Source organism: Panthera tigris, chromosome D1 (assembly GCF_018350195.1).
Source record: "Panthera tigris isolate Pti1 chromosome D1, P.tigris_Pti1_mat1.1, whole genome shotgun sequence".
In the NCBI taxonomy this organism is placed as follows: domain Eukaryota; kingdom Metazoa; phylum Chordata; class Mammalia; order Carnivora; family Felidae; genus Panthera; species Panthera tigris.
This window is the reverse complement of record NC_056669.1, coordinates 10,183,216-10,208,750: the sequence shown is the minus strand read 5'-3', so window position 1 is coordinate 10,208,750 and position 25,535 is coordinate 10,183,216. Positions and strand designations below refer to the sequence as shown.

Below are 25,535 nucleotides of genomic sequence, written 5' to 3'. Positions count from 1 at the left end.
GAGAGAGAGGGAGACACAGAATCTGAAGCAGTTTCCAGGCTCTTGAGCTGTCGCTGGAGAGCCCAATGCAGGGCTCAAACCCACGAACCATGAGATCATGCATGACCTGAGCTGATGTCGGACATTTAACCAACTGAACCACCCAGGTGCCCCAATATTTAGATATTTTTTAATATATGAGTGAATGAATAATAATGATGTACGTGAAATCTCTTTGCAAAGTGTAAAGCACTACATAAATGAAGAATGACAATTATGAATAAGGAATGTGTTAATGGCGCAGAGCCTCCTTGGGATTCTTTCTCTCCCTGTCTCTGCCGCTCCCCCACTCACACTGTCTCTGTCTCTCTCAAAATAAATAAATACACTTAAAAAAAAAGAAATACTAAAAATACATTTTTGAAGCTTTTATTTATTTTTGAGAGACAGAGAGAGTGCACAAGCAGGGGAGGGGCAGAGAGAAAGAGAGGGACAGAGGATCTGAAGCAGGCTCTACGCGCACAGCAGAGAGCCCAATGTGGGGCTGGAACTCATGCACCCTGAGATCATGACCTGAGCCGAGGCTGGACGTTTAACAGACTGAGCCACCCAAATGCCCCTAAAAATACTTTTAAAAAATAAATAAATATAAGCAAGATTAATGTCATGTCAATTAATGTTTTAGGTAACATTCTTAGAGATACACAGTACAGAAAATCAGGTGCTAAAGCATTTTGGATGACCAAAATATAAAACAGAAAAATGAATTGATATGAAGAGAGAGAAGTAGGGGATACCAAAAACTAAAATTTAATATCTCTGTACCATGTGTTCACCAACTTAGAAACTCAGGTTCTATACCTAATTAAAAGAAAAACAACTGGGCAATGTCTCTGCAGGAGATTGTTTGAAAATTTGTTTGCCCTTCTTTTATCCTGGGAGTGGGAATGAGGGAGAACAAAAAATATGGGTCAGTCAAGAAATATTTTCCGGACAATACTGTCAGGATCCTCTTGCCTTACAGAAAAAAAAATGAGATCATATTGATTGTGTTTAGGTGAGATGTTGAGTATATTTGGGTTAACATGAACACCTAAGGGGGAGATAATCAGTAGAGGTTAGACCCTGATCTGGCCAGAAGAATGTTTGGATATTCCTAACTCTTTACCTAAGACAAAGAAGCTAAATTAAAAGTTATTGAATTCCCCCAAGTCTCTAAGTCATAGGAAGAAATCCACCAGTGACAAATAAGCCTCTAATTCTGTTGTAACAGCCTTGAGGGAGAGGAGCCAGTGACAGTCATAGTTTAGGGTTGGGGAACTGGTGCCCTGGCCACAAACTCACAGGGCCTCTGACACGGTTGAGTTGTAGTTCAGGAGGCACCATTAATTTCGGGTCAGCCATTAGTCCCATCCACCTGCTTTAGGGGAAGAATATTCAGACCTGAAGCAGGAGAATTGGTAGGTAATAGAAAGTGCCACTTCCTTCTTTATTCACAGCATCTGAATTTCCTTTAAAGTATATGGTATTATAAACAATAATAACAACTTTGTATTGGTAAAATATTGAGATAGCACAGGAAAGATTTGGATAAGCTAATCCTGACATCCTTTAGAAACAAAATCCCTTTCTTCCCGCTGGAAGGAGCAGCGTTCTTGCCTCTGGGTCCACAGTCTCCCTCCACCCAAAGTTGCTCCTCCCCCCACCAAAAGAGAAAAAAAAAAAAAAATCAAACCTGTAACTATTTTTTTTAATTTTTGCTTTGTTGTATTTGCATTTAAATCACATGAATCTCAAATGATGATGATGATGATGATGATAAACTGGGTAGAAAGTTTGGGGAAACTAGTCCTTGAGTATAACCCTGGTATAACCTGGAGTTAGGAGAGGAAGCAGGTGTGATTTGGAGTTAGGGGAGGAAGTAAGAAAATCTTACTGGGACAGCATATTTTTACAAATCACAATTCCTCATGTCTTTGATTAGCTGAGACTGACAGACAAGCCGGCAACAGCAGTAAGAGGGAGATGCGCTGTCAGCAGGCCAAGAAGCGCACAAAGACAAAGCTGTCAGGAACTGGGAAAGAGGCCCAGACACGTGCATACCAGTCTGCCCTCCAGATCACACTTTTGTTTTCAATTACTTCGAGAGAAAGAAAGAGCATGAGCGGGGGAGGGCAAAAAGAGAGGGGGAGAGAATCCCAAGCAGGCTCCTCACTGATGGCCTCAGTCATGAGATCAGGACCTGAGCCGAAACCAGAAGTCGGATGCTTAATCGACTGAGCCACCCAGGTGCCCCCAGGTAACATATTTTAAGGGAGGGTCTGACCATCAAGCCATTGGACAGAAATCAAAACCACAGGAAATCCTCGCTCACTCTGCTTGGTAACAAACACTAAAAAAAAAAAAAAAAAAAAACCTAAATCTAAACAGATTATCACTCTGTTCAAAGTTGAAAACAGAGAAAAAAAAGGCAGCATGGAAACTACTAGAACAAACCAAAACAATAAAGCAAGAGAAAGGAAAAAGTATTCCAGAGATTCAGAAGCTTCAGAGAAAACAAACAACAACAACAAAACTGTAGGAAATGGATGGGCATTTTATGTAAAACTGAAGAAAACGTGAATGTATAGTAGAAAAGCAGAAGACAAAAGATAAGCAAAATTTTGATAATTGTAGAAGGTGGGTGATGGGGACTTGTATACATTTTAATTTTTATAGCAGAAGTTTTTAAAACTAGAGATGTTAAAGATCATGAATTCTGCAAAACTGCAACACACTGCATACATCTGCAAAAATACTAATTTCACTTCAATAAATGAGTTGTGTAAGAAAACATAATTTTGAAAAATCCTATTTATAACAGTAAGAAGGAGTATAGTGGGAATAATCGCATTTAGGTAATAAAAACTACTCAGACAAAAATGATAAAACTTATTAACCCTAAAACATAGAGAGGCCAGACAAGTCTAAAATAAAGTGAAGAGGGCCATGCTTTCCAAGTTAATACATAGATTTTATACAAGACCTAAAGTGGTACTGTGTAAATGGGGATAGATTAAATTTCTCAGTCATATACTTCTTTGCCATCACATTTCTTTTAAGCTCCTGAGCCTCATGTACTAATCCTATTTTTTTAAGTTTATTTATTTATTTTGAGAGAGAGAGAAAGAGAGAGAGAGAGAGAGAGAGAGAGAGAGAGAGAGAGAGAGAGAGAGAACGCAGGTGGGAGAGGAGCAGAGAGACAGAATCCCAAGTAGGCTCCTTACTGTCAGCGTGGTGCCTGAACCCATGAACCCCGAGACCATGACCTCAGCCAAAGCCAGATGGTCAAAATGAATGAGCCTCCCAGGTGCCCTAATAATCCTATTTTTTAAATTTTCTATATTTTACAATGTTTTGACATCCCTGGGGAGCCTTGCTGGCTGAGTAGAGACTGCCTTTCAAGGCTAGCTAATTCCTAACACAGTGAACAACTTTCAGATGAGTCCCTTGTTCCTATATAAACCAACCTAACCCAAGCCCATGTTCCCAAACACATCCTGTTAGGTCTAGCTCTCACACACAAGGCCAAGATTTGCCCTGCCCTGAATCATCCGAGGGCCAGAAACCAGACATGCAGAGGGGGCCCTATGCCCCAAGGCCTGCTGGAATTACTCAAACTATCCAGTATTCAACTGCTAGCCTTTCCTGGCCCTGCCTTTCCTTAGAAAGTGTAACAATGGCTGTGCCCTATGCATACCCTTGCTGCTGTCTCCTGACTAACACTGGGGCTTCCCCCTGTGGCCCTGCGAGGCATGGCAGGTCTTTCCCTTCTAGTGCAACTTTTCTTTCCATGGCAATGACTTCTCTGTATTTCCACTCCGTCATTTTTATAAATTAAGAGTTGGGCACACACCATTTCACCTTTCTGCATTCTTTGGCCATGATGTCTAGCTTCTTTGTTTTGTTTTAATGTCTGGTTTGTTTTGTTTTGTTTTGTTTTGTCAGAAGCAGCTGTTCCTGCCAAGAAATATTTATTTAGAGCATCACAGTTTTGTTGAGCATCTATACATGGTTCACTAGCCACACCATGCATCTGTTCTGTGTATAACACCTCCTTCCACACAGGCGCGCTTGCTCACTTGCTGATGAAAAAGAGGCCACGGAAGCCATGAGTCCTTCGTTCATTCAACAACTTTTCTCCCGCCTACTTAGCATGCACCAGGGGTGCGAATACAAAGGCAGCTGAGACAAGATGCCAGCCCTTAAAAGTGTCACAATCCAGCTGGGTAAGTAAAACAGGTCTGGATTGTAGATTTCTAAAGATTCTAAAGATTTCTAAACTGTAATAAATGTGAATTTCATTTAGGGAGTCCGTTCTTTTGCTTTGGCATCCTTCTAAAGGGTCTCCCAGAGAGCGGTTTCACAGCCATGAGGCTGATACTGAAGTCCAATTTGTGAAAGAGCTTACTTATGTTTCCAGAAGAAGGGAGAAGAGCTATTTAAATGATAAGTAGGTATCTTCTGAGTGAATAAAAGAAAACTATATAACCAAATTAAATCAAAATGGAATATTAAAAAACTCTCTACTCATTAAATAAATACGTTAATAAAAGAAAAAAAAGGCAAAAGAAAAAAAAGATGAAAAGACACTGGTGACGACTCCGTCCCCAGTTCTAGAGCAGGTAGGCATGAAGAAGAGGCTGAGGAAGAGCTGGCAGAGAAGATAGGGAAGGCCGTTCAGAGCCTCAGGGACAGGAGATGCCGAAGTATGGTAACATTTATTTATTTGTTTGTTTGTTTGTTTTATTTTACTTTATTTAATTTCACCTTAATTCCAATATAGTCAACATACAGTGTTATATTGGTTTCAGGTGCATGATGCAGTGAGCGACTCAACAATTCCATACATCAGCCAGTGCTCATAACAACAAGGGCACACCTTAATCCCTCTACCATATTATTCAATGAGGGAAATTCTAGAGATACTAGTGACATTTCCCTTAGGGTTAGGAGCAAAGCAAAGATGTCAGCTACATCTGCTACTGCTCAACATTTAGTAGAGGTATTAGCCAATTCGATCAGTATGATAACATTTTTACTTTAGCCTCTGATTGATTATCCACCTCGCGACCACACACCACTACTCAGTTTCTTCTGACCAGAAGCTTCTCTTCACTTTCACTACAACTATTAGTGTATCTTCCAAAGGGCTGGACTGGGACTTTTGCTTTTAACCAATCCTTTTCTGCATTAAAACTTGAAAACACCGTGTGGGAAAATCCCTTTCTCCATTCTTTCTTCTCGGATTTACCTGTGAACTTATTCATATATTATAGCCCTTCACAGTTTGAATCACAGACTTTCACTTACCTAAGGTCCCCCCACCCCACCAGACTCTCAAATCCTGGGGTGCAGGAATTCTCCCTTTTCCATCAATATTTACATAAATGTGGAGCAGAACCAGATAGGATGGGAAGGATTCCACCTCAGCAAGCCCATTTGTTTTCTCCATGGTTCCTCCTTTTCTGCCTGCTACACAGTAACATCACCCATTGTGTTATTAAGCTTTCTCATCTTTAGTAATCACATAAGTGCTATGGTACCTAAGTGAGGTTTTAATTATTATAAGCAAAGATGTTGCTATTTCCATGGACTTAAAAGCCACGTGTCTATTACTCTTGCTCATTTTTCTATAGGGTTGCTTATATAGATTTCTCACTGATTCATTTTCTAAGAAAACACTTAGTTAATCTGTAAGACTATCCATTAAAAATGACACTCAACCTATTAAAAGGCTAGTTTTGGAGTCAGGTGGATCTGTGTTTAATTCCCAGCTCTGGGTATTTGTCATCACCTCTAAAAGGGAGATGAAAATACTTCCTCTCTCGTAGGGATGCACACAGAGATGCCATGAGTATGAAATGAGAAAAGCAGCAGTGTCCCTGGTATGTAATTACAGGTACCATTTGCTGTTTACTATCATCATCATTAGAAATAAAAACAGCAACACAGTAATGGAAGATTATATTGGTACAGGATTTTTAAATGTTCTGAGTATTTTAACATCCTTTAAAATCTTTATAACCATCCTGTCCAGTAGGTAGGACTTTGCTGAGATAATGCATTATGTGTTTTCTCTAGACTAGAAGAGTAAATCGAGTTGTAGGTAAGAGTAAATCGAGTTGTAAGGTAAGGTCAGACAGGAGAGAACACCAAGTGTAAGTAGGCTAGGTCTAGGAGCTAAATCAAATCACACCTTGTAAGTGAGGGAAAAACTCAATGCACAAGGCTACGCCTGAATGGACAGGAGATTTGCATAGTGTAGCCTGGATTTTCTTGAGCTCCAATATTATATGCAATGTAGAAACTCCAAGTCCCCACTCCCTACCCCAAAGATTCTGGAAATTCCTAGGAGGCATATATTCTTATGGTCACTTCTGGCTCCAAGCTCCTTCCTCCAGTGAATTGGTACATGGTACAGTCTGTGGATCATCTTGGCATCTACCATGTGCTTTCCAATAAGGCTATTGCTTTGACCCTGAAAGAAATTTACTCTTGATACAATTTCTAAAATAAAACAAAACACTCAACACTCTTGCAAGATATAGTAGGCATTAGTGAAAATTCATGAGGGATAAAAGAATGAGTTATAGTGTCAAAATGCCAAAAAAAAAAAAATCTTCAAATTGTACATGGACACCCTTGTCCATTTTGGGGTCACTGCACAAATCAGGCACTGTTTTCACTGGCTACTATATTCCTCTGGTCCCAGAGATCCCGGTCTCCCTCCATCTTGCCACCTCTTTTCTCATCTGTCCCTCTGATACCTCCTCTTTCCTAATTCCCTTCCTGGATTAGTTCTGGGAACTTCAAATTCTATTTTGCAGAACAATTCAGCTCCCCTCAATCTTTGCCCCCAAACTTGGGCTTACATCTGCATTTCCCAGTCCAATGCATGCTCAGAACAACAACAAAATGTTCATGTAACTAATGTTATCAGAAGACTTTGCACGTTGGCCTCATTCTCTCAGTTGTGGTTATACAACACATTTTCCCCCTCTTTTGCATCATCATTTACAATTTCATACAGTAGCAACATACTTGGGTCCATGTCCATTCCCAGCGCTCAAATGTTCACTGGAGAAGTGAACACATTTTTTGGAGAATGAGGATGAAGGCTCCAGGTAACAACACTCTTCAGTCTGACAACGAGATTTGAGATCACCAGCCTATGTCTACTCACTACCGAAGCCCACCCAGCTAATTTCATCAAAGAATGCAGAGCAAGAAGAGGCCAACACCAGCAGAATGATAAAATACAAACTACGCACTGTTGTTTTATTTGTTAATCAATCTTTTTGATTGGAATATATGTTCATCGTCAAAAAACAAACATTACAAAAATATATAACTACTGTTAGTAGTATGGCACACACACACACACACACAATTTTCTAAACAAAATTGGAATCAAACTGTAATAACCACTTGTTTAAAAAAACCATTTGTTTAAAACCACTTGTTTAAAAAACCATTGTTTTTAATTAAGATGTAGAAATACATCTTAACTTTAAGGTAAAATGTTCTTAACAATGTTTGTGCTTTGGGAGGAAGACTTAAAACGATAAAGAACATTCTACTAAAATTATTCCTTTAAGTCACATTGCTTGGACTGTTGGATTACATCAAGACAGATGCCAACTCTATCACCTTCACTGAGTTATACACACTTCCTTAATGAACCGTGTTAGCCCAAAAACCAACCCAAACCATTAAGTCATGGGACTACTAAAGAATAAGATCAATCTTTAAATATAGTTTCTGTGGGGGCACCTGGGTGGCTCAGTTGGTTAAGCGTCAGACTTCAGCTTAGGTCATGATTTCACGGTTCATAGGTTTGAGGCCCGCATCAGGGTCTGTGCTGACAGCTCAGAGCCTGGAGCCTCCTTTGGATTCTTTGTCTCCCTCTCTCTCTGCCCCTCCCCTGCTTGCCCTTTCTTTCTCCCAAAAATAAAGAAACATTTAAAAATAAAATAAAATTTAAAAAAAAGAATACCCTTATGCCCTTGGGTGATGTTAGTGTTTACTGAGGTACTCTGTACATCAGCTCTTAGTCACCTGTCCTCTAGTTTTGTGTCTTTAAGGAAATTGAAACTTATTGCTGTGGTTAAAGATTAACCTAATATGGATGATCAAAACTATAGTAGATATAGTAGATGCAATAAAAGAATATATAAATTTGAAAACAAATGGCCATGTTTTGTCTATGTATCAAAGGTAGAAAATTCAGTAAGATATGTGGTTACCTAACATGCTAAGATTAATTACATTTTATTTTTTTATTTAAAAAATACTTTTTTAACTTATTATTTATTTACATCCAAGTTAGTTAGCATATGGTGCAACAATGATTTCAGGAGATTAATTACATTTTAAAGCTAAAGACAAAAGCTTTAAATCTATTACCTATTTGTATATTTGCATATGTGTAACCATATACATATGAAGACATATGTAGAATAAGATAGATCTTTAAAGCTTTTGTGCCTTTGCCATTCTCTTCAATCACTCTTAGCAAAAGTTCCTCACTTCTAAGAAAGCTTTCTGTTGTATGTATATATCATCACTCTAAAGCAAGATGTTTCCTTGCATTTAAGTATCTATGAGTTATGCCTATTAATAACTAATTTTCTCTAACAATTTTCATTTCTTAAGCACAAGGCTTAAATTCAGAATAACAGAATTATTAAGAAGCCTTTATATGTAAATGTTCTTGGGAATATCCCAGGTGGCTACAATTTTCTTCATGAAAGGAGAAATACGAAAAACAATTAGGTATGCTTGGTATTCCTCATATCTTTTTTTTTTTTATATTTATTTTGAGAGAGAAAGAGTACCCATGAGCAGTGAGGAGAGGCAGAATCCCAAGCAGACTCCACGCTGTCAGCGCAGAGCCCAACACGGGGCTTAAACTCACAAACCATGAGATCATGACCTGAGCCAAAATCAAGAGTCAGACACTTAACCGACTGAGCCACCCAGAGGCCCCTCCTATCTTGATCAGCTAAAACACTACATGTCCTGAACTTAAAATGTTCCAGAGCTCTACCCAAGGGATACACATGTTCATCAGATGTTCCTTTCTTTCTTTAATAACCTCTCATAATAATATCTAACTTTGGGTCTTCCTAACTATGAAACACAGGATTGTGTTTTAGTGATGCTTACTCCAAAATAGGAATCATATCAGTTCATTACCTTCCATAGTATTATTTCGTTGTCTGCTTCCTTTATAAATTTTTAAAAATTTTTTAATGTTTATTTATTTTTGAGACCGAGAGCGTGAGTGGGGGAGAGGCAGACAGAGAGGGAGACACGGAATCCGAAGCAGTCTCCAGGCTCTGAGCTGTCAGCACATAGCCTCATGCGGGGCTCAAATTCACGAACCATGAGATCATGACCAGAGAGAAAGTCAGATGCTTAACCAACTGAGCCACCCAGGTGCCCCTGCTTCCTTTATAATTATTAAATTCTGCTCCAGTCAACTTCTAGCTTTCTTTCCCTTCCTGATAAAGAGTAATTTTAGTATTGTTCAATAGCTGTCAAACTCTAAGTACACCCAGTCCTGATTTGACTGATGTTATTCCGGACAACCCTGATATATTGCCCTTTGATGATGACTCACAACTTAGAAAGAATCAAGGTATATACCTTGTGCTAAACATGCTGTAACTTCTAAAATATTGTTTTGGAATATTTTGCAAGCAACATCTCATTCTTGCTGAAAAATTAAGGATTAATGTTCATACTGTCTATGGATCAGCATTTAGAGCTGGAAATTTCAGCACTGACTGTGCAATCAAGAGTTTTCTAACCTCCTCAGACAATTCAAACAAAAATTGAAATTATTTTTTTATTGACGACACCTGAAGAAAGTTTCCTTTATTATGAATGAAGTCCATACTGAAATTAATACTATAAAGCTTACTACCATGCAAAGATCCCTTTCTATCCATTACCAGAGTATTATAAAGACAGTTGTTCAATCTGATTTCTGTATAAGGACTAAAGTGTAACACTGCCCTCACTGTGTGTGTGTGTGTGTGTGTGTGTGTGTGTGTGTGTGTGTGGCGTGGGGGGGGGGGAAGGAGTGGGAAAGACATTTGCTTTGTCAAGGCTATTTGTATCATTTGGTAATTCCCAAACTACCTCCAGGCTGATAATATTTATGCTGAAGAGAATAATAATAGTAACAACCCAAATTACAGGAAAAAATTGTTTCAAACTGTAAAAAAATATTAGTCATTTTTACCTAGGAGGCTCAACAAGTGACAAAATTTTACCCATTTTAATTATAATCTAGAAAATATATGAAGAAATGGCCACATTAAAAACCACTTGAACATTTATAAATGGATTAAGTCAGCTGACCAAATCATAATCCTTTGGGTACTTTTAAATAATGGTTTCTAACTTTTCTGATTAGACTGAAACTTTCCTCAGTTTTAAGTTTTATGTCTAGGTCTAATGACACTGCAATTTATATTTTAAAATCTCTATAAACTCTCCTATGAAACTGTTATAGAAAGACCCCATGAGGTTGGGCTTGACTCCCCCTCTAAAAGATTCCATCTGTGGTATGTTGTAATTGTTACTTTTTTTAAAAAGTGAATCTCATATACGCAGTCCGTATACCCAACATAAAAGCTATTTTTCTGAAAGGCAGATCATCAGACACTTTGTGCCCACCCCCCCCCCCCCCGCCACTGGCATGATATACAGCTAGAAAACCAGACTTATTAGAAGAGATACCCATAAAAGTTGGCCTTGGAACCACACTGGAAGTGACCATTTCAGGTACTTTGAACCTCACACAGAGGTCTTAAGCTCAAGGCCCACAGCCATGGATACATGTTTCCCACTGTAGTGTAAAAGTGCTTAGGATCTCATCACCAGGATATCCAGACCCACTGACTGACCCTGACATCCACCTATAAAGACTCTAGAGGAACAGAGGACTTTCCTAAGTAGACATCTACTTTTCAAGATTATATGGATCAAGAACATCAGGGGTAGGGCCACTTTCTCCAAAGTGACTTGTACTCAGACTTCCATCTCATTTTGTTTATATTCTGTGTCTGAAAACTTTTGCCAGAGTCTGAATTCTTTGTGACTAGGTTTCTGTTTTATCTGTGCTGATTCTTGTTCAGGCTGTCTCCTGTATATATTGTGATCTTTAGCTGGAAGTTCACATTCATTAGAACTTACTGGGAATTTTTGAGGCTTGTGTTGGGAGAAACCTTCCTCTAGTGAAAATTTGTTTACTTCCTACCAGGCATCTGGGGAACTACCAACCCAAGTAAATGTTATATTAGCAGCATACAGTCTTTTCAAAGGTGCAAATCATATAAACTCAGGCCACAAACTGGCCTAAGGACTGGCCGTGGGCCACACACTCTCAGAAATATGTTTTCCTCCAATCAGAACAAGGCAAGTCAGACAAGTTTCTATGCTCTCTGCTTTTTGAGGTAAAAATTATATTCCTAATTCACCCTTACTTTGAGGGTAAAACTCTTCATGGTTCCTGGTTTTAGGGAATCACCAATCAAACTCCAATTTGAGCCCAGAGCTTTGCTCCTGGCCTCTTGGTTGTCTTCTTAAACCTAGAGCTCTAGGCCACCTGAGATTACTAAATGATCCCGGGGCACAGGATGCCCTCAGCCCACCTCTTTAAATGCATGCAGACTTTGTTCTGGCTTGAGAGTATTTCCTTTGGCAAGCTGAATCACGTTTTAAAAGGTGTTCTTATTGTTAACATTCTTAGGTGCATCTTAGGTGCATTAGCAAAATAATTTCTATAATTTAGTCTGCCATATTGCCAAAAATAGAGGTCTATAAATTCTGGGGTGTCTGGCCGGCTAAGTTGGAGAAGTATTCGACTCTTCATCTCGGGGTCGTGAATTCGAGCCCTACATTGAGCGTACAGATTACCAAAAAAAAATAAATTAAAAAAAAAAAAAGAGGTCTATAAAGTCTTCTTCCTAGATATACCAAAACTTTGGGAGCGACCTATCCCTCCACTATCGTATCTAATTCTCCTCCAGAAATTAATGACCACTTCCCATCCACCTATTTTCAACAAAGAAATTGAGCATACCCTCCCTCTTCTCTTGATCTTCCACACCCCAGTAGAACTTATTGATTCTAACTTCTAAATATCTTTTAAATGTGTTCTCTTCTTCATTCCAGCTACTGACTTTCATCATTTCTTTTCTGCATCACTGAAACATTAACATTTCAAATGCGAACTTCACATAGCTGCCAGCAAAACCTATTTAAAATAAACATCTGACTGGGGCGCCTAGGTGGCTCAGTCGGTTAAGCATCCAACTTCAGCTCAGGTCATGATCTCATGGTTCACGAGTTTGAGACCCGCATCAGGCTCTCTGTTGTCTGCACAGAGCCCACTTCGGATCCTCTGCCTCCTTCCCTGTCTCTCTCTCTTAGCCCCTCCCCAGCTTGTGTGCACTTCTGCTTGGTCTACCCTCTAGAGGCCCTCACAATTCACCCCAGCTTCCGTGGCTACTTGTCAGCTCTTTATCTTTCAGAAACCAGGTCAAGAATCTTCCAGGAAACTTGCAAGCAAATTCTTAGTGTGCCCTTTGTTATATCACTGCTTGATGTGCTTAACTGTTATTGCACTTACCACAGTGTACTGCCATCACTTATCTGTTGTCCGGATTAGACTATGAACTCCTTTTAAAGTCAGAGGACTCACCTCTTTATCCATGGTACACATTACATGAGGTACTTAATACCTGTCAGATAAATGTATTTCATTTCTACAATACCTTTACAACTGACTCCTATGTCCCGCTGCCGCCATCAGAGTTCAGGCCCTTTCTTCCTCTATCCTCATACACGTCCTTCTGCATCTAGTTTGTCAGCCTTCCTCACGTCACCCCAGTTCTCTCTGAAACACAGTTGTGACGAGGTCCTACTTACCCTCAGAAACCTACTGCAACAGGCCCTGCCTCATTTTCACCTGCTGCGCCAGCAGCTCATAGCAACCCAAGGATCTGCCACAGCGACAGCTCAGCTGGGACCTTAGGGCAGGCAGTACCCAACCAGCCTAACCCTCTGACTTCTCACTCACCATCTAATGAAGCTTATTAGCATTAGACACCTCTCCAGACCCAAACTGTGGTGTGATGGTGTTGGTGATATTCTCCAATTCCGGCCCTCCCCATTTCAACTATATGGAAAACTCTATTTTACAGTACTGTTCCGGGGGCGAGGGGAGGGGGAAGAGAGGAATGACACGAAGGGGGAATTATTGTCTACAGAGAACTTAAGGCCAACAATAAAACCGAATAAAGGTCAGTCTGTTTTTTATGATCATCATGAACCAGCAATTTTTTTTTTTTTTAAATGTTTATTTATTTTTGAGAAAGAGAAAGCTCGTGTAAGAATGGGGCAGGGTGGAGAGAGACAGGGACAGAGGATCCAAAGCGGGCTCTACGCTGACAGCAGAGAACCCGATGCAGGGCTCAAATGCACAAACTGTGAGATCACGACCTGAGCCAAAGTCAAATGCTTAGCCGACTGAGCCATTCAGGTGCCCCAAGAACACCAATTCTAAACAATGTAAGCTTTATTACTATTTCATTAGTAATATTATTACTAATATTTTATTTCTCCCTGCCAAGGCAGATAGGTCCTCCACCAACAGTCCCTGGTGAACCACTGGTATTCAGGCATCGTGCCCTTGCAAACATTTAAGCGACCCCCAAAAGAGAATTAATCGCCTCTTCCTAAACCCTTAATACACATCTGAGTCTCTGACAAGGCTGTTAGCACATTAAGGGGAGCTTACCTATAACCCCTAGTACAGACATTCGTGAACACACTTACCCTTCTAGCCAGCCGTGCTTCCATGGCTTGCCTCAGCTGCGCAGTAAGGTCCTCAGGGAAATGCGCCCAGTGCCAGCTCTACTATGTTGCTACGAGAAACAAACCATCATGCCTTACACTCACCCTTCAGACCAAACTAACTGCATACAGAATATAATTTAAACACCGAAGGTTGGCATTTGCAGAACATCATGATCTGGAACATCATTCTAAATCCTACTACAGTTGACCCTTAAGTGACAAGGGGGTTAGGGACACTGACACCTTACACAGTCAGAAATCTGTGTGACTCCCCAAAAACTGAACTACTAACAGCCTACCAGTGACCAAAAGTCTTACTGATAACCTAGACAGTTAATTAGCATGCATTTTTTTATGTTATAAGATTTATATGCTGTATTTACCATAAAGCTAGAAAAAAATATAAAAACCCCAAAGAAGAAATACATTTACAGTACTATACTGTATACATTGAAAAAATCCACATATTAACTGGACCCGTGCAACTGCTGTTCGAAGGTCAAATGTATTTAACACTCCTCTTATACCAAACCACTCATACTCAATGTATTTCTGTCTCTTACATATGAGTCTTTTTTGTATCACAGTACTTTGTAATTTACGTCACTGCTAAGCCCTAGAAGGAAACTTAAATAGTCCTATTTTGGTGCTATATATGCAAAAGACACCAAGTACTACTGAATAAAACTATGGACAGTTAATACATAAAAGACTACAATACATTTTTATTATATAGCATTTTATTTTTAAAAAAACTTTATTTCATAGAATACATTTTCACATTAGAGATTCCTACAGTGGGAAAATAACAATTTATTACTTACAGTTTTATATTTGTAGAACATTAGGACAAGTAAAATAAACACATTTGAGGATTAAGTCTCAGTTCAGAATCTGTAATATTTTGATACATCTATAAGGGTACCTCTTCCCTACATGGAATTTTTCTACACTCAGAAGCTCTCCAGGCTCCTCCTCCCAAGCTTTAGAAATGAGTAATGTCAAAGAGCAGGATTTCCTAACTTTAAAATTTCCCTAGGACATGTAACTATTAATAACTGGTATTACAGAGAGGGAAGTTTTCAAAAATTAAACACTGACTAATTTTCTGCAAAGTCTTTACTTGTGAATGAACAGTCTTTCCCTTTCACCATCATTCCCAGGACAAACATAGACGTTTGATCAGGTATTGATAGTAATAAAGCTGAATTCCCTTTAAGAATCTGAAAAGCTAACAGGCAAAAGCTCATGTGCAATGTTTAGTTATGCTGAGTCTTGTGAGAAGCTGGGAGACAACCCCATAAACTCACCAGAACAAGGAACTCAGTCCCCAAATTACTTGGATACAATTTCTCTCAAACCTTTTCCTCAAAGACTAAATTCTAAAAATAACCAGGCGATTAGGAGAAGAGGTTTGTCTCACCAATGGACTTATCTGTTATTTCCTCCTTATTGTGAGTTCAATGGCATGACAGAGCAGAGGCAAAGAGGTGTACAATCAATTCTCGTGGTATTAAGTCAAAAAGGTCAGAGCTTCCACAGCATGGCAACAGCTTTGCAGATGCCCACATCATGATAGTTGAAATAACACAGCCCAGCAAAGGTTAAAGCTGACAGGGCCAAAACTCCTGCCTTGGCGGTTTTCTGCAAAGCATCTCCATGAACGTAGTCAGTAACCACTTGTCCAAGGCCCCTAAAGAAAAAAATAACAGTACAAAAGAAAGCCAAACAGCTAAATTGACTGCAAAACAATAATTATCAGGTTCAAAGTACAACTCAAGGTCAAAGAATCATAAACCAAAATGAAGGAATCAAGAATTTCCCAGTAATATAATAAAGACATCTCTATTCTTCAGATTCAATTTTCTAGAGTTACTTCTATCAAAGACAGTAGTTAACTGCCACTCTATATACAAAATCTTGGTTGTTATTTGTTTGTTTAATTAAAACAAATGCTCCAGGGGCACCGGCCTAGGTCAGTCGGAGAAGCGTGTGACTCTTTGATCACAGTTCAAGTCCCACACTGGGTGTAGAGATTAATAATAAATAAATAAATAAATAAATAAACAAACAAACAAACAAATAAACTTTAAAACAAATGCTCTATAGAATTTTTCATTAATTAAAAAAAATTTATGAAGCAGATATTATGTGCCAAAACCTGTTATAGATGTTGAAAGAACAGCAAATAAGACAGCATCCTTGCCTTTATGGAACAGATTCTAGTGAAGGAGAAAATAAATATGTATGTGCTATGAGAAAATATTTTAGAAAGGATGACCTGAATGAGAAGAACGTTCCAAACAGAAGTGACAATGACCTTGGCATCTTTGAGGAATAGTAAAAAGATTAGTGTGACTGGAGGACCAGATCATAACGGAAAGGCAGATCACATTAGGGCCCTGAAGGTCATAATAAAAGTTTATTATTTCAGGGATGACTGGCTGGCTCAGTCCATGGAGCACATGACTCTTGATCTCGGGGTTGTGAGTTCGACCCTCACATAGGGTACAGGGATTACTTAAAAATAAAAATCTTAAAAAAAAAAAAAAGTCTGAATTTCATATGAAATGTAATGGGACACCACAGACGTGTTTTTAAGTAGGGAGTAACCTAAGTAAGGAGCGACCTAATTTTACTTTTTTTTAATTTATTTTTTTATTTATTTTATTTTTTTAACGTTTATTTATTTTGAGAAAGAGACATGACAGAGCATGAATGGGGGAGGGTCAGAGAGAGAGAGGGAGACACAGAATCTGAAACAGGCTCCAGGCTCTGCGCTGTCAGCACAGAGCCTGACGCGGGGCTCGAACTCACAGACCGCGAGATCACGACCTGAGCCGAAGTCGGACGCTCAACCGACTGAGCCACCCAGACGCCCCTAATTTTACTTTTTTAATAACAGCTTTAGTGAGATATAATTCACATACCATAAAATTAACACTTTTTAAAGTGAGCAAGCACTATGCCCAATGTGGAGCTTGAACTCATGACCCTGACATCAGGTACCAGGCTCTACCCACTGCCCCAGCCAGGCACGCCCCATAAAATTAACCATTTTTTGTGTACACTTCACTGGTTTGTAGTGTATTCACAAAGTTGTGCAACATCATCACTATTTAATTCTCATCACCCCAAAAAGAAACCCTGCATCCATGAGCTCATTATTCAACAACTAACTTGTTTTCTATTTCTACAGACTTGCCTATTATGTACATTTTATATAAATGAAATCATACAACATGTGGCCTTTTGTGTCAAGTTTCTTTCACTTCACATTTTCAAGGTTCATCAACATTGTGGCACGTACTTGGATTGTTTTTGCTTTTTGGCTATTGTAAATTACACTGTATGAATATTACTATTCAAGTTTTTGTGTGAGGATATGTTTTCAATTTTGAGGGATGTACACATAAAAGTGGAATCGATGAGTTATCTGGTTACTCTAACTTTTTGTTAGAACTGCCAAACTGTTTTCCAAAGCGGCTCCAACTTCTTAAATTCCCAGCAGACATAGGAGGACTCCCAACTTCTCCACATCCTTGAAACACTTGTCATCGCCCATCTTTTTGATTACAGCCATCCTATTAAGTATGAAGTGGCAGCTCATTGTGGTTGTGATTTGCATTTCTCTAATAAAAAATGGTGTTGAGTGTTTTTTCATGTTGCTTATGAGCCATTTGTATATCTCCTATAAAGAGATGTAATTTTTCTTTTAAAAAAGACCACCTTGGCTGCAGCATGGTGAATGGAGAGTGCAGGCAGCAGAAGAGAGGGCAAGAACAGAAACAGAAAACCAGTTAGGAGGCAAATAAAGTAGCCTCGGCAAGATTGTTGGCTCAACCTAGGCTGGTGACGGGGGAGATGGTGTGAAGTGACAATTCACACAGGCTATGTTTTAAAGAGGGAACAAACAGAAAGATCCGATGGACTGGATGTGGGATAAGACAAAAAGAAGTATCTGCAATAACTCCTAGGATTTTTGGCTTGAGCAACTATGATTTAATTGAGTTAGGGAAGAACAGGAAAGGAGGCAGCTTAAAGGGAAAATCAAGAGAGATTTGGGGTGGACAAGAGTGGCTTTGGCAATGTTAAATTTGAGGTGACTATTACACATTCAAATGGACTCCACTGGTTAGACAAGTGGAATCACAGGACTGCAGATCAAGAAGAGGTCAGATCTGAGCTCGCCTCAGGAAATTAGAGAAATTAAGAAAGGAAAACTGAGCCCAGGATTCAGGGCTTTCTCGTTCACAGGTCAGACAAAGGGAGAAGCTGGCATCAGAGACTGAGAAGGTGCAGCTAGTGAGGTGGAGGAAAATGGGCACAGGGTCTACAGAGCCAAGAAAAATTATTTAAGGAGGGGATGGCCAATTAAGTTGAACGGTGCTGAGAGTTCAAGTAAGAGGAAGACCGAGAACAGACAGCTGGATTTGGAAAAATGAAGGTTTTGGGGGATATTGGTAAGAATGACTTCAGTCATGTAGTTAGGATAAAAGCCCAATTAATGTGGATTAAAAGAGAACGGATGCTGAGGAATTAATGCACAATTATAGACATTCTTTTAAGTCATCCTGTGTGTATGTGTGTGTGTGTGTGAGAGAGAGAAAGAGAGAGAGAGAGAGAGAGAGAGAGAAGGAAGAATTAGTAAGGTAACTGGAGAATAGAATAAAAAATATATATAAATATATTATGTTAGAATTCTTAATCTGACTTTTCGTTGATTTAGATGGATCTCCTGCCAAGAACCACATATTAGAGAAATATTCCTGTACTTGTGATCTAATATTTCATATGCAATGGAATCCTGTATTTTGAAAGGTCTGTAGATTAAAGGGTAATTCCCCTGACCATCCCTAGAAAATTAGGTAAGCAAAATCCCTTGTAACACTAATCTACAAAATCATTCTGATAGATCACTTAACCTTCCCCGGGGTTTAGTGTCCACATCTGTAAAATAACAGGGTTGGTTAAGATATTCCCAAGTCCTTTCAGTTCTAACAACCCAAAAATGCTTCCCCTGCCCACAATATCATGTTGTCCTTATAAAACAACATAAAATGAACTCAAAGATCCCAACTGTTATTTACAAACTTTTCAGAGGGTTCATTAACTTAGAAAGTCTAACAAACTACACTGGATAAAATAAATAGAAGCTGGGAATTCACTCATTCAATAAATATTTACTTACTGCGTGTCAGGGACTGCTCTAGGCATTAAATATATATAACAACAAACAAAAACAGCCAAAAGTCTGTTTTCTTTTTTTAAAATGGGCAACACTTAACTACAGTGTCTAAGGACGCACAACTGAGTGATAAAACCACACTAAAATGTAAGGGAGTGATTACTATAAAAACCAGGATAATGGTTCCTGGTTGGGAGGATGCTGAACAGTTATGACTGAGGTAGAACACAAGGAAGAAGCTTCTGGAGTAGGTGGCAACGTTCAATTTCTTGACCTGGGCAGCATTACCCTTGCAATAATTCATTAAGCCATGGATGTGATTCTTTTTTTTTTTGCCATGGATGTGATTCTTGTAATTTTCTGTATCAGTGCTTTCATTCTAATGAGGGGAAACAAGGAATACACAAAACGATAAATAGATGATACAGTATAGTAGAAGGTAATAAGCACTACTGAGAAAAATAAAACAGGGGAGAGGGATAAGACATACTGGGAAGGACACTGTAATTGTGAGTAAGTGGTTAGAGAAGGCTTCATTGAGAAGGTGACAGTTCAGATGTGAAGGAAATGAGGAATAAGCCATGTAACTAGAGAAAGAGCGTGTCAGGCAGAAGCAAAGTAGAGCCTTGAGGCCTGGAGTGTCCCTGGAGTGTCCAAGAATTATCATGAAAGCCGGTGTGAATGACAGAGAGAGTAGCTGGAAATTCAGGAAGAAAGAGAGCCAGACTACACTGGGTCGGTAGACCATCATGAGAATTCTGACTTTTGGTCTGAGGAAGGTTAAAAGACTGCAAAGTGTTTTGAGAAGGAGAATGTCTTCATCTGACTTAATATTTTAAAAGGATCACTGAGACTGCTGTGTTGGGAATAGACAGAAGGAGGACCAGTTAGGTGACTACTACTGAAACCAAAGATGATGACCAGGTTTCAGGCATGAACAATTAGAAGAGTGCAAATGCCATTAATTCAGATCGGCAAGAGTGCTAGAGGAAGAGATCTGGGGAGTCCACGAACTCAGTTTTATAACATGCTATATTCAAAATGCCTATTAGACATGGAAGAGAAGACATCAAATAGGCAGGCAGATACACAAATCTAGGCATACAAATACTTTATAGGTTTTAAAGTTGCCTACAGGTCTGATTATCTCAATCAACTTCTCCCTCATCTGCAGTAACGGACAAGCTCACAGCAAATAAACTTAGCAACGTAACACTGAAGGGTCTGCTGTACTTGCCAGTGACTATGGAGCGTGAGGGCTGCAGCCAAGGAGTAGTCCATCGCAGAGCTGGGATTCAAATAAGCAGCTGGAATTAGGCCCAGGAGCAAAACACTGACCACCCTCTCACCAGTCCAGTGGAGAGATGAAGCCTTGGAACCAGCTATAAAAAGGAGGGACCAGATTTGTAAGAGTTGAAAGGGGAAAACACACATATCTCGCATTCAGTATTTGCCACAAAATAACCCAGCTGACAGAATGGCAAATAGTATGCATATGAGATTTAACTGAGCATAAAGAGAGTAAGATAAAGAAGGTAAATGAGAAAGATGCTATCTCCCTTCTTTGACGCTCTTTAGCTCGAGGTGTCACAGTGCCTATTTAAATGCATTAGAAGACTGATCCGATTTGCTGACAGGCCAGAAGATGGATGAACTACCTTTGCAGAACCACCAACCTTGGGCTTTAGTGTAATGGACAGATACTTTACGAATGTAAGTTAATACCAGCAGAGGAATTCCTTTCAAACATTACTCTTTTATTTACACATTCTAATTTTTAGAATTTGAAGGTAATACTAAAAATCCTCCCCCAAAAAAACCAAACCAGCCAATTCAAAAAGTTCTGATGTGAACTTTTAGGATTATGGTCCTTCTTCTGTCCCATTACTTATAAATAGTCCAAAACAGGTATGAACATGAACATGAAAACTTCTTTTAAATAAGTGAAAAACAAAATGGGCTTTAAACATTTCTTCGGGAGCCTCTTTTTTGGTTACAGATCTCTTTGGGAATCTAATAAAAGGACAGAGATATTCCCCAGAAAAATGCACATGGACGCATACATTAAAAACCATGTTTAAAACTTCAAGGGCTTGCTTTCAGTCCCATGCACTTTAAATTAAAACCACTCTGCTAAATTTAACTGAACTAAACAAAGAATTTTCCAAGACAAAATAACTCTAAAAAGCAGAAAAACTATACTTGCCTAATTTCTCATAATTCAGATGCAACTGTACATAAGTTATTGACTTAAGAATCAAGAGGAATCTTTATCTCTATAAAATACAGATCTTTCCAGACTCTAAAACTAGAAATAATAGTTGACTTACTATTCCCTTACAGGTTTTCCATAATATTCACCCCAAAAATGCCATGTGATTTTAGTATCAACCTAAATAAAAATAATTCAGTTAACAGCTATAAATATGTATGACTTTTTAAATTGTCTACTATTCTAAATTACTTGTATATGGTTCCTCTCTATCAGCTAAATAAGAGTGACTATATTTTATAGACTCTTCCTACAAAACTATTTCCTTTAAAAAAATTGAAATTTTCATAGACTTAGACCAGAAGGGTTCTCTTTCAGTGTAAATGGCATCCTTCAACCATTGTGGCATTGTCTGCCCCAAGGTGCAGGCTAAACAGGTCTTCATCTGACAGAGTTGGACATAAGAATTCCACTCCACAGATAGCAAGTCCTACCAAAGGCATGAAAATTACCCAAGACAAAGATGAAAAGAGCCCAAAAAGCAGCAGCAATGAAAGAAAAAAAAAAAAAAACGTACCATGGTGGTTGGGTGACAGGTGAATGTGCTGTGTTCTACACTGTCCTGGGGTAGGTTGGTCCTGGAGAAATGCTGAGACATAAGCAGGTCTGACTACTGGAATTCGGAGAAACAGAGCTGAGGAAAGAGATATAAGGGAGGTCATAAACATTTCTCCTTTAACAGGAATAACAGACTTTCTAAATGACCATAAGCAAGCTATTTACTCCAAACAGGGGATAACAACTCATTTGTAAAATGAGGACAGTATATATTTCCCTGGATTACTATGAAGTCAGACTAAGTAGCCATTGAAAGATTGAAAAATCAATGAACCACTTATGTAAAAGGGCTTCACTCTTACCAATTTTATAAAGTAAATTATAGGGCACCTGTGTGGCTCAGTTGGTTGAGGGTCTGACTCTTGATTTTGACTCAGGTCATGATCTCACGATTCATGGGTTCAAGCCCCATATGGGGCTCTGTTCTAGCAGTGTGGAGCCTGCTTGCTCGCACTCTCTCTCTCTCTCTCTCTCTCTCTCCACCCCCCCTCACCTGCTCGCATGCGCACTCTCTCAAAATAAACTTTAAATAAATAAATAAATAAATAGTAAATTATAGTTCCTTTCTCTTTCCATTTATTCATCTGTTCATCCAACAAACGTTTACTGCAGGTAAAAGCATGCTCTTCATTGGAGCAAGAGACAAGACAGTCTTTGTCCTCAAGGAATTCAGTCTAATTTAGGAAGTACATCTATTACCATCTTCCTTTTCAAGATCAGTTTCTCCACTTGTACTCCTTTTTAATTTTTTAAAATGTTTTATTTATTTTAAGAGAGAGAGAGAGGCAGAGAGGAGGGGGGACAGAGAATCCCAAGCAGGGTCTGTGCCCTCAGCAAAGAGCTCAATGTGGGGCTGAACTCACTAACGAGATCATGACCTGAGCCTAAGTTGGACGCTTAACCGACTGAGCCACTCAGGCACCCCTACACTTGTACTCTTGAACCTATCCCGTTCTGTCCCCTTTTTGATCCTGTCTCTTGGTTAAAAACTAGACCTAGTTCATGCAATGCCACCACTTACTAGCTGTGAGGTGATGAGCAATTAAGTTAAACAGCCTCTCTAAGTCTAAATGTCCTTATCTGTAAAATGAAAATAGTAGCACTTACTTCATAATACTCCACTGAAAATTAATATATGAAAGGTGCTTAGCATAATTCCCAGAATGTCATAATTACTCAATAAGAGGTAATTTCTCTCCTGTGTCTTTCACCTCTCCTTCCTTCCTATTGGCCATTTCCAACTATGCTTCTTTATTTTTTTTTAAATATAATTTATTGTCAAGTTAGATAATATACAGAGTATACAGCGCACTCTTGGTTTCGAGGGTAGATTCTCATGATTCATTGCTTACATCCAACACCCAGTGCTCATCCCAACAAGTGCCCTCCTCAATGCCCATCCCACATTTTCCCCTCCCCCTCCCGCCTCCCCCACCAACCCTCGGTTTGTTCTCTGTACTGTATCTCAGTTTGTAACTATTTTTTTCCTTCCCTTCCCCCATGGTCCTCTGTTAAGTTTCTCCAGTTCCATGTATGAGTGAAAACATGTATGTCTTTCTCTGACTGACTTATTTCACTTAGCATAATACCCTCCAGTTCCATCCACACTGTTGCAAATGGCAAAATTTCATTCTTCTTCATTGCCAAGTAGTATTTCATTGTATATATATATGCCACTGCTTCTTTATCCATTCATCAGTTGATGGACATTTGGGCTCTTCCCATAATTTGGCTCTTCCAATTATGCTTCTTTAAAGTGTTGGCTAAATCACCTCCACTTATTCACTTCCCTATCATTCTTCAACTCTGAAACTTATTGTCATCCCTACTAAAACTGCTTTAAGTTGCCAATGGTCTCCATGTGATCACATCCAACAAACACCCTTTAATCTCCACCCTATGGGACCTTTCCTCTCTTCTGTTCTGATGAACTCTCTTCTAGTCCTCCCTTTGATTGTCTGACATCCTATATCAAACTCCTCCTACATTCACTCTTAATGTTTTCCCAACTTTCTATCATCTGCCCATTGCTCTCCTCATGTCTTAAGACCACCCTTGGCCGTTCTGTCCACTCAGCTTATTCTACCCATAAGCTGATGACACCCAATTCTGTATCTGCAACCCTGCTATCTCTCCAGAGTTTCAGAAGTGTCAGTGCCTCCTGGGTCTCTCCCCTGAGATATCCTACATGATCCTCAAACTCACCATGCCAAAAATTACATTCATCCTTCAACTCACTTTCTCAACCATTTGCTTCCATTTGCTTGTTCGCCACTTTATTTAATAACATCCCAGCCACTCTTTAACCTAAACCAAAAATCTGCAAGTCATGTAAAATTTCCCTCCCTAAATTGTCCATCACCAAATCATACTGATGTATCTCCTTAACATTTCTTGAGATAATCTGCTCTTTGTACTACTCCAACAGTGTCCTATCTCATCTCCCTGACGTGTGTCCTAGCCGGTCCCATCTCCTATGATGGCCATCTACCACAGTGTTACTCAAGCGATCGATTTAAACTGCAACTCTATGTCAAATCTTTCAATGGTCCCCTTCAGAGCAGGTAAATGCACACTCCTTATCAAGACAAGTTCTTCCATGATTTGATTTCCAGATTCATCTCTCATTCCTCACCTTCAGTTTCATGCACTAATATCTAGTTTATTTACTCTCCTACTTCACATTCCTACACCTTCATCATTACTTTAGCTCATTCCAGTAGTTCCAACTGTAATGTCCTTCGTCCTGTGGCCTTCCTTATCCTCAAGACTCAAATAGGACACACTTCCTTCAGGAACCGAGAGGGTAACCTTTCCAAAACATACAGCTAAATATGTTCTTCCTCTGGACTACCATAGTAATTTATGTACACTACAACAGTTTGTGCTTTATGTTAAGTTATGCTTACATGTGTTTTCCGTATAAAAATGAAAACTCTGCGAGGGCAGGAACTGTGTTTTATTCACATCTGTATCCCAATCCTACTACAGTGTCTGGTTGAATACAAATGCCCAGGTGAATGATTATCAAGTTGATCTCCCGACCCCTATGCCAACTCCGGGTAAATGGGCAAGACCAGGCATTGGGACTTAGAGCCTAACACACTTTTCCAATGCAGGGTGGGTGCATTCTACGGACATTGTATGGGGAGAAAAAACAGAACTCTTATGAAAAGCTTCAGCAGGACCGTAACTTCCAGGAGCTCTCTTTCAGATTATCCATCCCCACGTCAGCCCTGAGCGGGAGTGATAACGCGCTCGGGAGAACGTCTGGGCGCGTAGGCAACAGTGATTACCGCCATGGTTTCGACAGAAACCAGATGGGCAAACGGAATGGAGAGATTCCCTGCTCAAGAGGCCTCGTCGCCTGGAGGCAAATCCTCACCGCACTCCCTTCCCTGGCTGGAGACTGTACTAAGAACCTCCGGCTGCCAGGACCCCTCACCTCGGCCTCCTTGCGCACCACACAGGACACCCAGCCGCCAGAGACTCGCCATCTTTCTCCCGAAGGTTCAAGGTCACCCAGCAACCCGGAAGCAGTCCCTCAATTACTCCCACCCCTCGACAACGAAAGAAAACAAGAAACAGGAAAATGCCGGGTGAACCGGAAGTCGGGAGCTG

General features: G+C 39.6%; 1 protein-coding gene across 3 annotated transcripts; it reads right to left on the bottom strand.

Annotated features, from left to right (window-relative positions):
- Positions 1-13,686: 13,686 nt before the first annotated feature.
- SDHD (succinate dehydrogenase complex subunit D) lies at positions 13,687-25,523 on the bottom strand. Of its 3 annotated transcripts, XR_006208542.1 has the most exons (5): positions 25,360-25,493; positions 21,874-21,990; positions 20,322-20,466; positions 15,320-15,589; positions 13,687-13,964 (listed from the first exon to the last, which is right to left on the bottom strand). XR_006208542.1 is itself a non-coding variant. In XM_007099435.2 (4 exons), the coding sequence occupies exons 1-4, from the start codon at positions 25,409-25,411 to the stop codon at positions 15,424-15,426; spliced, it is 480 nt and encodes a 159-aa protein (XP_007099497.2). In that variant the 5' UTR covers positions 25,412-25,493; the 3' UTR covers positions 14,690-15,423. The 3 variants fall into 3 exon arrangements, 2 of the variants coding, with proteins under 2 accessions (XP_007099497.2, XP_042815065.1); XM_007099435.2 differs by lacking the exon at positions 13,687-13,964 and having other exon boundaries at positions 14,690-15,589; XM_042959131.1 differs by lacking the exons at positions 13,687-13,964; positions 20,322-20,466 and having other exon boundaries at positions 14,690-15,589; positions 25,360-25,523.
- Between the last annotated feature and the right edge of the window lie 12 nt (positions 25,524-25,535).

Bases quoted from the DNA above. Each gene is read 5' to 3' on its own strand.
- SDHD (XM_007099435.2), bottom strand. From the start codon at position 25,411: ATGGCGAGTCTCTGGCGGCTGGGTGTCCTGTGTGGTGCGCAAGGAGGC. The intron at 21,991-25,359 runs GTGAGGGGTCCT...CTCTTTCCTCAG, and splicing joins TGGTGCGCAAGGAGGCCGAG to CTCTGTTTCTCCGAATTCCA. The intron at 15,590-20,321 runs GCAAGTACAGCA...TTTTTTCTTTAG, and splicing joins CTCACGCTCCATAGTCACTG to GGGCCTTGGACAAGTGGTTA.